The sequence below is a fragment of the Megascapheus bottae genome, chromosome 16 (assembly GCF_031878675.1).
Source record: "Megascapheus bottae isolate mThoBot1 chromosome 16, mThoBot2.hap1, whole genome shotgun sequence".
Lineage (NCBI taxonomy): Eukaryota > Metazoa > Chordata > Mammalia > Rodentia > Geomyidae > Megascapheus > Megascapheus bottae.
The window spans coordinates 3,771,342-3,783,660 of NC_143524.1; the positions used below are offsets into that span (position 1 = coordinate 3,771,342).

At 59.5% G+C, this 12,319-nt stretch overlaps 2 protein-coding genes across 2 annotated transcripts; one reads left to right on the forward strand and one right to left on the reverse strand.

Moving 5' to 3' along the window:
• The first annotated feature begins 558 nt into the window (after positions 1–558).
• On the forward strand, positions 559–3,829 carry LOC150052285 (double C2-like domain-containing protein gamma). Its single transcript, XM_090348648.1, has 10 exons — positions 559–825; positions 922–1,001; positions 1,074–1,145; positions 1,264–1,373; positions 1,467–1,602; positions 1,721–1,774; positions 2,938–3,098; positions 3,191–3,272; positions 3,372–3,468; positions 3,544–3,829. Exons 1-10 carry the CDS (start codon positions 594–596, stop codon positions 3,666–3,668), a joined length of 1,149 nt encoding a protein of 382 aa, XP_090204774.1. The 5' UTR covers positions 559–593; the 3' UTR covers positions 3,669–3,829.
• Positions 3,830–4,067: 238 nt separating this feature from the next.
• On the reverse strand, positions 4,068–9,191 carry Ndufv1 (NADH:ubiquinone oxidoreductase core subunit V1). The gene is made up of 10 exons (XM_090347244.1): positions 9,027–9,191; positions 7,557–7,639; positions 7,314–7,484; positions 6,220–6,403; positions 5,756–5,945; positions 5,187–5,399; positions 4,878–5,044; positions 4,539–4,620; positions 4,300–4,445; positions 4,068–4,211 (listed from the first exon to the last, which is right to left on the reverse strand). Exons 1-10 carry the CDS (start codon positions 9,096–9,098, stop codon positions 4,125–4,127), a joined length of 1,395 nt encoding a protein of 464 aa, XP_090203370.1. The 5' UTR covers positions 9,099–9,191; the 3' UTR covers positions 4,068–4,124.
• Between the last annotated feature and the right edge of the window lie 3,128 nt (positions 9,192–12,319).

Below are 12,319 nucleotides of genomic sequence, written 5' to 3' on the forward strand. Positions count from 1 at the left end.
GCACCCCGCACCAGGCGCCCGGCACCCCCCACCCTGCGCCCCGCACCCCACACCAGGCGCCCCGCACCCCGCACCCCCCACCCTGCGCCCCGCACCCCGCACCAGGCGCCCGGCACCCCCACCCTGCGCCCCGCACCCCACACCAGGCGCCCCGCACCCCACACCCCCCACCCTGCGCCCCGCACCCCGCACCAGGCGCCCGGCACCCCCACCCTGCGCCCCGCACCCCACACCAGGCGCCCCGCACCCCGCACCAGGCGCCCCGCACCCCCCACCCTGCGCCCCGCACCTCACACCAGGCACCCAGCACCCCCACCCTGCGCCCCGCACCTCACACCAGGCGCCCTGCACCCCCCACCCTGCGCCTCGCACCCCACACCAGGCGCCCGGCACCCCGCGCCCCGCACCTCCTCACCTGCGCCTCGACCGCATGACCGGGTAAAAATAACTTTGGCAGCTGTGGAGGAGGGGGAGCCGCGCCCCGTGAGGCCCGGGCGGTCGCGCCTCCCGCCGCTCACCCGGCACCATCGCCCGGCGCCCTCCGCGGCGGTCGCGGTCCCAGAGCCCCCCGGGGCCCTCATGCGGGAGCCCCCATGGCGGGCGCGGCGGGCGCGGGCGCGCGGCGGCACCAGCGGGTGAGCATGCAGGAGCACATGGCCATCGACGTGAGCCCCGGGCCCATCCGGCCCATCCGGCTCATCTCCGCCTACTTCCCGCACTCCTACCCCGCTCCGGAGCCCGCCCGGCGCCCCCTCCTCCGCCCCGAGCCCCAGCCCCCGGACCCGGACCCCGAGTCAGACCCGGAGGGAGACTCGGATGACAGCAGTGAGTAGGGGAGGGGACCCCCAAGATGGGGCCTGGGGAGTCCTGGTAGCTCTGCACAGAGAGCAGGAGACCCACCCGGCCTCCGTCCACCCTTAGCTGCCCTGGGCGCCCTGGAGTTCACGCTTCTCTTTGACGCAGACAACAGTGCCCTGCACTGCACAGCCCATTGTGCCAAGGTGAGGAGGGGTGGTGTCCCTGGCATGGAAAGGGGTCCCGGTGTACATCTGTCCATCTCTCCCCCTCTCCAGGGCCTCAAGCCACCAGCCTCAGGCTCTGTGGGCACCTACGTCAAAGCCAACTTGCTACCAGGGGCCAGCAAGGTGAGGGCAAGACACCCCACTGCTGTCCTGAGACGGCAGGACCCCCACAGACACTCCCCCCACTCTGGGAGAGGCAGGGCAGGAGGCCGTGAGTGGCCTGACCCACTCTGATGCCCAGGCCAGCCAGCTTCGCACACGCACCGTCCGGGGCACAAGGGGGCCTGTCTGGGAGGAGACGCTCACCTATCACGGCTTCACCTGCCAGGATGCTGGGTACAAGACCCTGAGGTGAGCCCCGGGCTGCACCACCAGGGAGCGGGGTGGGGGCGGGGGCTGCGGGACGGGCCTGGCACAGCCTGGTCTGACATGGGAGGCCACCAGGCTGTGTGTGTGTGAGGACGCCCGGCTGCGCCGAAGGCGGAGGGCACCCCCTCTGGGCGAGCTGCGGGTTCCCCTGAGGAAGCTGGTGCCCAACCGAGCCAGGAGCTTCCACATCTGCCTGGAGAAGCGGAGGCTGGTGAGTGGGGGCTGGTGAGGAGCTGAGGTGGGTGGAGGAGGCTGGTGAGGGGGGGCTGAGGCGGGTGGAGGGGACCCAGCAGAGTCAGCTGAAGTCACCAAGCTCTCTGTCCTTCCAGGTTAAGAGGCCCAAGAGCCTGGACACAGCTCGAGGCATGTCCCTGTATGAGGAGGTGGGTAATGGCTGGGCCAGTCTGGGGCAGAGGTGGGCAGCACAGGGATCCGGGGCCAGGTGGACTTGGAGGAATTTGAAGCCATTTCTCACAAACTCCAAGAGCCCTTGAAGCGCCAGGAAGCCATGAGGGGCTGTGGCTGGGCAGTGAGGGAGGGTGACAGGCTGGCTGAGGCAAAGGGCCTTGGGACACGCCAGCAGAGACCCAGCAACCTGGAGGCATAAGCAGAGAAGGATATGTGCCTGTGGCTGAGGTGGGGGGCCCCTGGCTCAGTGCTCCTTGCCAGGAGCGTGAAGTCAGGGTGTCTCTAATCCTATCTGACACCAAACACTGGCCAGACCCTGATGGCCCGGCAGGGAGGGGACCGGTCTCTGCCAGCCAAGCACAGCTGCCCCGCCCCCTGGCGGAGCCTTAGGAGCTGCAGCTGAGTTAAGCCCGGGCCCTGTGGGTGGTGGGACAGCACTGACTCCCTTCCCTAGGTGAGCGGCTCACAGCCTCCAGGCTCCTGAGAACTGCCTGCCCTGGGGTGGCCTGATCTGTGCAGATGGATTTTGCACTGAGTGTGGAAGCTGAAGCCCACGCTTCCCAGGCACATGGAGATGAGGGGCTCTGGAGTCCGAGTGTGGGCTGGGGCTGTGCTCTGCAGAATGGGGGCAGGGAGTTTGGCCCAGTGGTAGCGTGCTTGCCTAGCATGCACGAAGACCCGGGTTCGATTCCTCAGTGCCACATACATAGAAAAAAAGCCAAAAATGGTGCTGAGGCTCAAGGGTAGAGCTCTAGCCTTGAGAAAGTCCAAGGACAGTGCTCAGGCCCTGAGCTCAAGCCCAGGACTGGCAAAAAAAAGAATGTGGGGGGTAGCACTGGAGACTTCACAGGTGGAGAACAGCCCCCCAGAGCTGCTGCCACAGCCAGGGCTGGCCCTGCAGGGATGGCGGGGTGTTCACTGGAGGCCAATCAGGAAACACTGGCATGTGTGTGGCCTTCGGCTCTTCCCTCCACGGCAGACATGCGAGGGGAGCAAGGTTCTCTGTAAGAGCACAGCTGACCGTAAGGCTCATGCCAGGGCACTGGCTGAGGGCCTGTGGGGCTCCCAGAGCTGGGTCCTGAACACTGTTAGGTTGGGTGGTGGGCAGGACCAAGACTCACCCAGGCCGCCCCTGCAGGAGGAGGAGGAGGTGGCGGCCGTGGCAGGGGAGGAGCGCGGGCGCATCCTGCTGTCCCTGTGCTACAGCTCCCAGCGCGGCGGCCTGCTGGTGGGGGTGCTGCGCTGCTCACACCTGGCCCCCATGGACACCAACGGCTACTCAGACCCCTTCGTCCGCCTGTGAGTATAGCGGGTGGGCAGAAGGGTGCGCTGGCCCTTCCTCGGCCCCCAGGCCACGCTCCCGGGCCTGGTGCACGCCTCTCCCGCACCAGACTCCTGCATCCAAATGTGGGGAAGAAGTCCAAGTACAAGACCAGTGTTCGGAGAAAGACCCTGAATCCCGAGTTCAATGAGGTGAGCTAGGGCCAGGCAGGCCCAGCCTGGCCTGAACCTGGGGTGAAGCTGCCGAAGGCCCATCTCCTCCTTCCCTCCTTCGTGCTCCCTTCCCCGCAGGAGTTCTTCTACCCGGGCCTCAGGGAAGAGCTGGCCCAGAAGACCCTGCAGGTGTCTGTGTGGGACTATGACCTGGGCACAGCTGATGACTTCATTGGTGAGGGGGAAGTGGGGTGCCGGGGGGAGAGGAGCTCCGAGGGTCCTGCTGTTTCTCACCCATGCCCCACCACAGGCGGGGTACAGCTGAGCAGCCAGGCCAGCGGGGAGCGCCTGCACCACTGGCGTGAGTGCCTGGGCCGCAGTGACTGTCGGCTGGAGCTGTGGCATCCGCTGGACAATACATCCCCTGTCTGGTGACCTGTGAGCACAGGACACCATGTGAGGCCCTGCCCCTGGCAGCTGTGACAGCGCTGAGGCTGCAAGGCGCCCCAGCTCCTCCCTACCTGCAGCACCCATTCTAGCCCCTGCCTTTCAGCCACCCCACCCCAAGTCATGAACCCCAAATAAACACCTGCTTCTGGCCAGACCAGAGCCCGTTCTTTCTCTGGCCATGGCCCCCCATTGCTGTCGACACCTCACAAGACTGACTGGACTGGACTGCTTTCCTCTCTCCCGCCTTCAAGGGCTGACGTGGAGCCAGGCCTGGCCCTGGGTCCTCATGCCATCCTGCTGGTAGCACTGGCAACAGGGCTCCTGAACAGGAGTGGGGTGAGACAGCAGGCCGAAATGCGAAGTTACAGACAAGCTGAGATGGGAGAGCGGGCGGCACATGCTTTATTGTCAGCAATCCAGACGCAGGCCAGGGCGCGCAGCTCAGAGGGCCGCCTGCTGGGCTGGATGCTCCTGGGCGAACTGCTGCATGCGGTCCTCAAGCTCAGTCCGGAAGTGGCGGATCAGACCCTGGGATGGGGAGAGGGGCAGTGTGTGACGCAGGGTCCCCGCCTCCCCATCCCGTGGGCTGTGGGAGCCACCCAGCAGGGTGGGGTACCTGCACAGGCCAGGCAGCCCCGTCACCCAGAGCACAGATCGTGTGGCCTTCTATCTGCTTGCTGATCTCCCACAGGGCGTCGATCTCAGCCGGCCGGGCGTCCCCCTTCACGAAGCGGGCCATCACCTTATTCATCCAGTCCACACCTGCAGCCAGGGCAGCAAGGGGGCCTCAGGTTCCCGGCCGGGCAGTGGGTGCGGTCACACAGGTGGGAGGGGCCCTGGAGGCAGCGAGCTCACCTTCTCGGCATGGGGTGCACTGGCCGCAGCTCTCGTGCTTGTAGAACTCGATGAGGCGGGCGATGGCCTTCACAATGTCCGTCTGGGAGAAAGAGTGAGCAGACAGGTGGCGGTGGCTGCGCAGACCTGGGCCACAGACCCAGCACGGTCCCACCAGCAGGCTCCAGCTTTCTGGGCCCCGGCGCCACCCAGGGGTAGGGCATTCTGGGCAGCAGCTGGCTCCCTCCTGGAGCACTGCACAGTACCTCAGGCTGCAGGAAGTGGGAGGCAAAAGATGCGCAGAGAATGGGGCAGAAGCTGGGCCGGCAGGAGGACGGGCTGGGCGGGGGCCACCCTTACCGAGCGGTCCATGACAATCACAGCAGCTGTGCCCAGGCCTGTCTGCGCCTGCACCAGCGCATCGAAGTCCATCAGCACCGTCTCGCACACGGACTTGGGGATCAGCGGGGTAGAGGAGCCACCAGGGATCACAGCAAGAAGGTTGTCCCAGCCACCCGTGACACCTCCTGAGGGCCCAAGACAGTCCCCCCAAACAAAGGATGGTCAGGGTTGGGGCAGGCACAGCTGCCGAGTCCTGAGCCGGGAGCCCTGTCAGCCCCGCTCGGTCTGGCCCTTGTCCTGGGCCCCTGCCAGCCGCCCCAGACTCACCAGCATGCTTCTCAATCAGCTCCTTGAGGGGCACAGACATCTCCTCCTCCACCGTGCAAGGGTAGTTGACGTGGCCGGAGATGTTGAACAGTTTGGTTCCGGAGTTGCGTTCTCGGCCAAAGCCAGCAAACCAGGTGCCCCCACGACGGCAGATGGTAGGGGAAACGGCTACTGTCTCCACATTGGCCACGGTCGTGGGGCATCCAAACACCCCTTGAGAAACAAGGTTGGTGGCAGAGTGTGGGCCAGATTCTCACAGTGGGGTCCACTAATCACCTCGCCTAGGCTGGACCCCAGACTTTAGAGGAGCTTATGCCTGCTTGCCCTCACATTCCCAGCTCCCCAAATGGGCACTGTGGGGGCAGAGCAGAGCCCAGAGGGGCTCAAGTGTCCACTGTGGGGCTGAGACAGGCTGAGGGGCACAGGCAGAGCCTGGATATTTAGTACTACCCTCCTCTCCATCTGACCCTGGCCAGAAGGCACCCAAAAACGCCACGAAAACCACCCACAGGCACAAGCCAGGCTCAGGACTCCAGAGGACCCAGCCAAGACAAGGTACAGGGTCTTACCCACGTCCGCAGGAAAGGGCGGCTTCAGGCGCGGCTTGCCCTGCTTGCCCTCAATGGATTCAATGAGCGCCGTCTCCTCTCCACAGATGTAGGCCCCGGCCCCACGCACCACAAACACGTCGAAATCATAGCCAGAGCCACAGGCATTCTTGCCGATCAGACCTGCCTCATAGGCCTCTCGGATGGCCACCTGAGCGACAAGGTATAATTTCCCCAGCCCAACCTAAAGATTAGCCAATAATTCCAGGGGCTGAGGAGCCCCTGAAGGCTCTCTAAGTTGAGGCAGTGGTGATATAGAGCCCAGAGAAGAAGGTGTCAAGGCCTGGTTCTGCTTGGAATACACACAGGCCTGGCCACCACTGCGCCAACCGGGCTCCAAGGAAATGCACTAACATCTGAGAACAGTGGTGCTGGGGAAGCAGGGGGGAGGGAGGAACGCACACGTCAAGGCCACCTCTGCCCACCTGCAGATTGGAGGCTTCATTGTAGAACTCTCCACGGATGTAGATATAGGCAGCACGGGCACCCATAGCTCGGCCCCCCACCAAGCAGCCTTCCACCAGCTTGTGAGGATCATGGCGCAGGATCTCGCGGTCCTTGCAAGTGCCGGGCTCCCCCTCGTCAGCATTCACCACCAGATACTTGGGCCTGTGGGGCCCACAGGTCAGTCAGGTATGCTACACAATCCACAAGGACTAAGTCCTCAACTCGGGCCATCTCTGTTCCTCCCAGGCAGGCTTCACCAATATCGAGACAGACAGATGATCCCTCTCTGACCTCCCACCATGTCCCCTGGGGCTCTGCCTACTCAGCACCAAAGAGCCATTCTCCCTCTGAATAGGAATAACTGCAAGAAGTTCTTTGCTCTGCTCAGTCCCAATGTCCCTTCCTTGAGGGACAAGCTCCGGTCTTGGTCATCAGAAGCCTTCCTCAACTTTCAATCTCTGGGCCCAAAGGAGGAAGTGCAGCTAATTTTCACTATTTCCTTTCTGGGTGCCAACCAAAGTTTGGGCCAAAAGCTGAATGAATATTATCTTCCTATTCAAAAATGATATTATGTCCATGTGTGGAAAAGAGGCATGTGACCACGAAGGCCAGACTCCCCGCAGCTCTCCAATCACTAGAAGGCAAAGTTGGGATTCAACAAACTAAACCTACGTGAATCAAACTTTCCTACTGATTAGGCTATAAGGAATGTGAAACCAAGAGAAAGCTCAGCGTCTGGGGACATTTTCTTTTCTTTTTTTTGGTACCAGTCCTGGTGCCAAGGCTGGGTACTGTCTGTCAGCTCTTTTACTCAGGACTAGTGCTCTATCACCTTAGCCACAGCTCCACTTCTGGATTTCTTGTAGTTAATTGGAGGTAAGAGTCTCACATTTTCTTGCCCAGGTGGATTCAAAGGACAATCTTCAGTTCTCAGCCTCCCGAGCAGCTAGGATTACAAGCATGAGCCACAGGGGACCAGTTTTCTTATCTAATTCAAGCTGCAGTTTCTCAGGAAACAGCCCCAAGGCCCATGTAAGTTCCAGCCATCCCTCTCTCTTGCAAGCCCACTCACCTGCCATCTGAGGGCTTGTTCATGAAGCTCCACTTGAGGCCCGTGGGGAAGCCAGCACCTCCCCGGCCCCGCAAGCCTGATGTTTTGATTTCACCCAGGATCCAGTCGGGCCCCTTCAGCAGAATCTCCTTGGTCTTGTACCAGTCACCTCGACTCTGGGCGCCTTTCAGCCTGGACAGAGTGGGGAAAGCAGTGAAGGAAAGGCCCTGCTAAGGGACCAGCAGGCTAGGGGCACTGCCTCACCTCCAGTCATGGCGGCCATACAGGTTGGTGAAGATCCGATCTTCATCCTTCAGTGACCCAAATGAAGTTTTCTTGGGCGCTGTCTGGGGAGACAAAGAGGTCAGGTGGCTCAGCAGAGGACTGGCTGAGATCCTGAGAGGTTGTTCCAGAAGCTACAGATTCTTGTGTCTTCCTGTTTAAGAGAGGCTGAAGAGAGGGCAGAAGCCTGAGCCTAAAAACCCTTTGACTCATAAGGTGCACCTATAACCCTAGCTACTTGGGAGGCTGAGATCTGAGGATTGCAATTCAAAGTCAGCCCAGGCACTAAAGACTGTGAGATTCTTATCAATTCATCCCCATAATGACCCTGAGACAGAAATTACTTTCTCCATTTTACAGAAAAGGAAACTGAGTCTCTGAGCAACAAATAAAACAATCACACAGTTGAAAGAAACCAATGGAATCTGATCTGAGGTCTGTCAAGACCAAAGCCCACATTAAATCATAGCAACAAGACTGTATGAATGACTGTATTAATGACTATTATTAATGGCCCTGGCGGCTCACACCTACACTCCTAGCTGCTCAGAAAGCTGTAATTCAAAGCCAACCTGGAAGTGTGGCTCAAGTAATGAAGCACTAGTTTTCAGTAATAAAGCCAAGCAAGGCTACAAGGCCCTGAACTGGAGCTTCCATACTGGTAGAGACATGTATGTGCACACGCACATGCAGACTGCATGATGGCATGCCATTACTTGTCACTCTCTTGCTGGACCAAAACTTGGCTAGGGAAGAGGCTTTATATCACTAATTCTCCTAAAGCGGTAAAAGTTTGTGTGGTGAGTGGAACTTGAACTCTGGGTCTGGGGATTGAGCTCTTTCTGTGCCTGAGCCTTTCACTTGGGGCTGGTGCTCTCTCTACCGCTTGAGCCACAGTTCCACTTCCAGGGTAGACAACTGGAGGTGAGCCTCACAGTTGGATGATTTCCAACGAGGATCCTCAAATTTCCTCCTCCTGAGGAGCTAGGAATACACAAGTGAGCCACCGGAGTCCACCAGAATGTGTGTACTATGAAAGAGAACCGCCTCACTGGGTCTGAGATACACGGGGAATCCAGAGGGCCCACTGGGAGTATCGCAGGACCTAGTACACGGTGGAGGACACCCGACTCCCGCGCTCAAGCCTTTAAAAGAGCAGGGCGCTGAAGAGGGAGCTGGGAGCTGCACGCCCCCCTCCAAAGCTGTTTTCCACACACGCAAAACAGCGTTGATCTCTCGCACCCTACAAAGCTGCGAGGAAGAAACGAAGCCCAGGATGCTCCACAATCTGCAGAACGTCCCGTGGCCCAAGGGGGGGCGAAACGGAAAAGCCCGGGGCCAGGCCGGGGAGAGGCAGGCTCGCCAACGGAGCGGCTCGAAACTGCAGCCAGGACGGGGCGGCAGCTGCCTGCCGGCCCGCGGACGCCCCGGCCCAAGCCCGCCGGGCCTCACCGTGTTGCTGTAGAAAAGCACAGGTACCCGGGCGGGGAGGGACCCGCCGAGCAGCCGCCGTGCCGTCAGCATCGCGGGAACCGGGCCGGTCACCTCCCGCTGTCACCTTCACAGCTCGGAGCTGAAAAACCGGCGCGACGAGACTCCGGGCGGCGCACAGGAAGTGCGTCACGAGGCCGGGCCGGGTAGTGCGCTCCCTGGCCCCGCCCTCAGCCCGGAGGGGAGGGGGAGGCAGAGGAATGCGCGCGACCGGAGACGGAAGTTCTCTTCCTGACGCAGGGACTGCTGGGAGTTGTAGTCCTAACCGTTGACCCGGCCTCCTCCGGCCCGGGGTGGTCATTTTCTGTCTCCGCCTTCTGGCATCCGCCTGCCGGTCATCACCTTCCTCACCGCTACCAAACAAAACTCACGGTATCCTGCCGCAGGGTCCTGGCCTGCTCCGCAGGTTCCTCATTTAGTGTGCATCCGATATGAGCGCACGCGCACACACACACACACACACACACACACACACACACGCACGTGCACACACACGCACGCACAATAGTGGGGGCGCGGGCCCTGCTACTGCACTGTCCTGCCCGCTGGGTGCTCATCTCTGGAAGTCTCCAGGGCCTGGTCAGCTCTTGTCCTGGGCAGATGTCTCTCTATTCTCTGGACCTTGCCTTGATCCCACTGTAGGTGTCCATTCTGTCTTTTGTTCACCATAGTCTTTCAGTCCTGGTGGTAAGAGCCACCTCCTCTGCTCTGAGCTCAGCCTTCATCCTTTCTCTCCAGAAATCTGGTTGGTGGTGGCCGGCAGTGGCTCATACCTGTAATCCCAGATACCGAGAAGGCTCGGATCTGAGGATCACAGTTCAAAGCCAGCCCAGACACTAAAGAACCTGAGACTCTTATCTCCTATTAATCACTAGAAAACAGAAAGTGGGATTGTGGCTCATGTGGTAGAGCACTAGCCTTGAGCTGAAGAGCTCAGGGACAGCACCCAGGCCCAGAGTTCAAGCCCCATGACCCACACACCCACCCCTGCCCCCCCCCAAAAAAAAGAAAGAAAAAAGAAATCTGGTTGGTTGGTTTGGCTATGAATATATTGAGATGGAGTCTTGTTAGGTAGCCCAGGCTGGCCTGGACCTCCTCTCTTCAGCCTTCCCAAATGCTGGGGTCCCAGGTAGAACTGGACTGGATTCCAGTCCAGGCTTCCTTGCTCCCTCCCTCCTTTCCTTCCTTCTCAGAGTGCTGTGCACACAGCAAACCCACAGCATAGCTGACACAACTGTGACCATCACTCGATGGGATGTTCTGAAGAGAGACACCAAGAGCATCCGCCTGGCTGAAGTTTCATAGCTGGATAGAGAGCACTGGCAGAGCCCCTCTCTGGAGCAGAGAGAGGGAGCTTTGTCCAGGCAGATCTGGGGATTACACAGCTAATCCAAGGCTCACACTTGAGCCCCTGGGTCAGTCCCTTTGGGTTGAAATAGGGCAGTCAGGATAGAACCAGGAAGGGGATGCTTCCATTTTTCTCTCTAACAGGGACAGGGGAGCCTAGGATCTTGAGACAGGAGGTGCTGGGCAAGGCTGGTAGGTAATGGAAAGTGAGAGGCAGGACCTCTTGCTCATGCAATGCCAGGCTTGATACCAAGTGCTTGCCGTGTGTTATCATGTGTTATCTCCTCAATCCTCCCATAACCTGGAGTGTGGGAGGGATGAGCCCCTGTTTTCAGAGGCAGCCAGTGTTTCTGTGATGGTACAGCCACCCGACTGCAGCCTGAGGTCTCCTGTGACAGAGTTCCCCCTCCGTCACCAGCCACACCTGCTTCCTGGTTGTCCAAGCAACAAAGGACATGCACTGCACTGCCACCTGTAGGTACTCTCTGCAGTGTCCTAGGCTCTGCTCTCACCTGTTCAACAGTATCTGCCCTATTTGTGTCCCTATCCAAGGATCTGCCTCTCTTGCCCACCCTCTGAGCCAAAAGCCAAGAAGCCACTGAGAACATCTCCCAGACACAAATCCACTGGACACTGGCTCTGACTTGTAGCTATGACCTGTAGCTCCCTCTGTCATCTGAAAGTTGCCAAGCCTCCTTAGGGATCCCAGCCTGCCTCTTTGCCACTCCAGTTCCTTCTTTGTAAATGTAGAAATATTGTCATCTCAGACCCATCTCATTCTCAGGTGACGAGAGCATAATCAGACCTCACTCTTCTTTTATTCTAGCCCAGAACCCAAGAAGATGCACACATCCACACCCACCCACACACCCACACACCCACACCCACACACCCACCCACCCACACCCACACACACACACACACACATCCACACCACACACACTCATCTCCTTCTTGGCTTCTGCTGAGTCCAGGTTCTCCTGTGTGAACAAGTGAGTGACAGAGGAAGCCAACAAGTTAGTTCTGGGGCAGCAGGTGCCTGACGACATGCTGGCTAGGCTGAGAACACAACTCTTACTTGTCAGGAGCCAGCACCCCCCCCCCCAGACACCTGTGTTTATGTGCATGCACCACCTCAATCTCTGCTCTAGCTCCCAGCAACTCTAAAGCTGTCTTCCAGTCTTACCTCTTCCAAGGTCACTAGCTGACCTTCACCCTGTCTCTCTCTCCTGGCCAGGTGGGCAGCAAGAAATGCCTTTCTTCTGCCCTCGACTTTCCTTCTCTGGGATCCTTTATATAAGAGGCCTGCAAAGCCCTCGGTCAGCAGGCTCATGCACTTCAGCCAGCTGGGCCTGGTTACAGGCCTGACCCATGAATCCAAGGTGCAGCAGAGGCAGACACTAGGCCTGAGTCACACATTTTCCCAGGGCCTCGGGGCATGCTCAGGCAGCTTCTGCCAATACACCTGCAACGGCAGACTAAATGGGAAGAGAGAACTCAGGCCTGGGAGCTTCTGCCAGGAGCCTCTTCCCCACAACAGCCATCCAGGAAGCGAAACAATATAACCATTAGCCTCAAACTCTAGACTCCCCACAGCTCCTCTGGTTTTTATCTCTACTTCCAACTTAGGACTAACAGGGGAAAGCTGAACATGTGCCAAGCATGTTTGTGTCCGCTCAGTCCCCGTCTAGGTGCCCACATCACATTCTCCATGGGGTCCCCCCAGCCTTCCCATTTGTCCACCCGAAAGCTCATTCCCATCTGCCTTCAAGTCTCTGCCAAGCACCAGTGCCAGTGGCTACACTGCAGTTATAGCAAGCTCTCTATTCTTATTTGGTTGGTGTTTGTGTACCGCTCAGAGGGCAGCAAGAATCTGTTCCTATGAAGGAATGGGTGGCATTTTTCAG

Bases quoted from the DNA above. Each gene is read 5' to 3' on its own strand.
- LOC150052285 (XM_090348648.1), top strand. From the start codon at position 594: ATGGCGGGCGCGGCGGGCGCGGGCGCGCGGCGGCACCAGCGGGTGAGC. The intron at 3,099-3,190 runs GTGAGTATAGCG...CTCCCGCACCAG, and splicing joins TCAGACCCCTTCGTCCGCCT to ACTCCTGCATCCAAATGTGG. The intron at 3,469-3,543 runs GTGAGGGGGAAG...GCCCCACCACAG, and splicing joins CACAGCTGATGACTTCATTG to GCGGGGTACAGCTGAGCAGC.
- Ndufv1 (XM_090347244.1), bottom strand. From the start codon at position 9,098: ATGCTGACGGCACGGCGGCTGCTCGGCGGGTCCCTCCCCGCCCGGGTA. The intron at 7,640-9,026 runs GTGAGGCCCGGC...TTGTCTCCCCAG, and splicing joins TGCTTTTCTACAGCAACACG to ACAGCGCCCAAGAAAACTTC. The intron at 4,212-4,299 runs GTACCCCACCCT...TCCCCATCCCAG, and splicing joins GGGCTGCCTGGCCTGTGCAG to GGTCTGATCCGCCACTTCCG.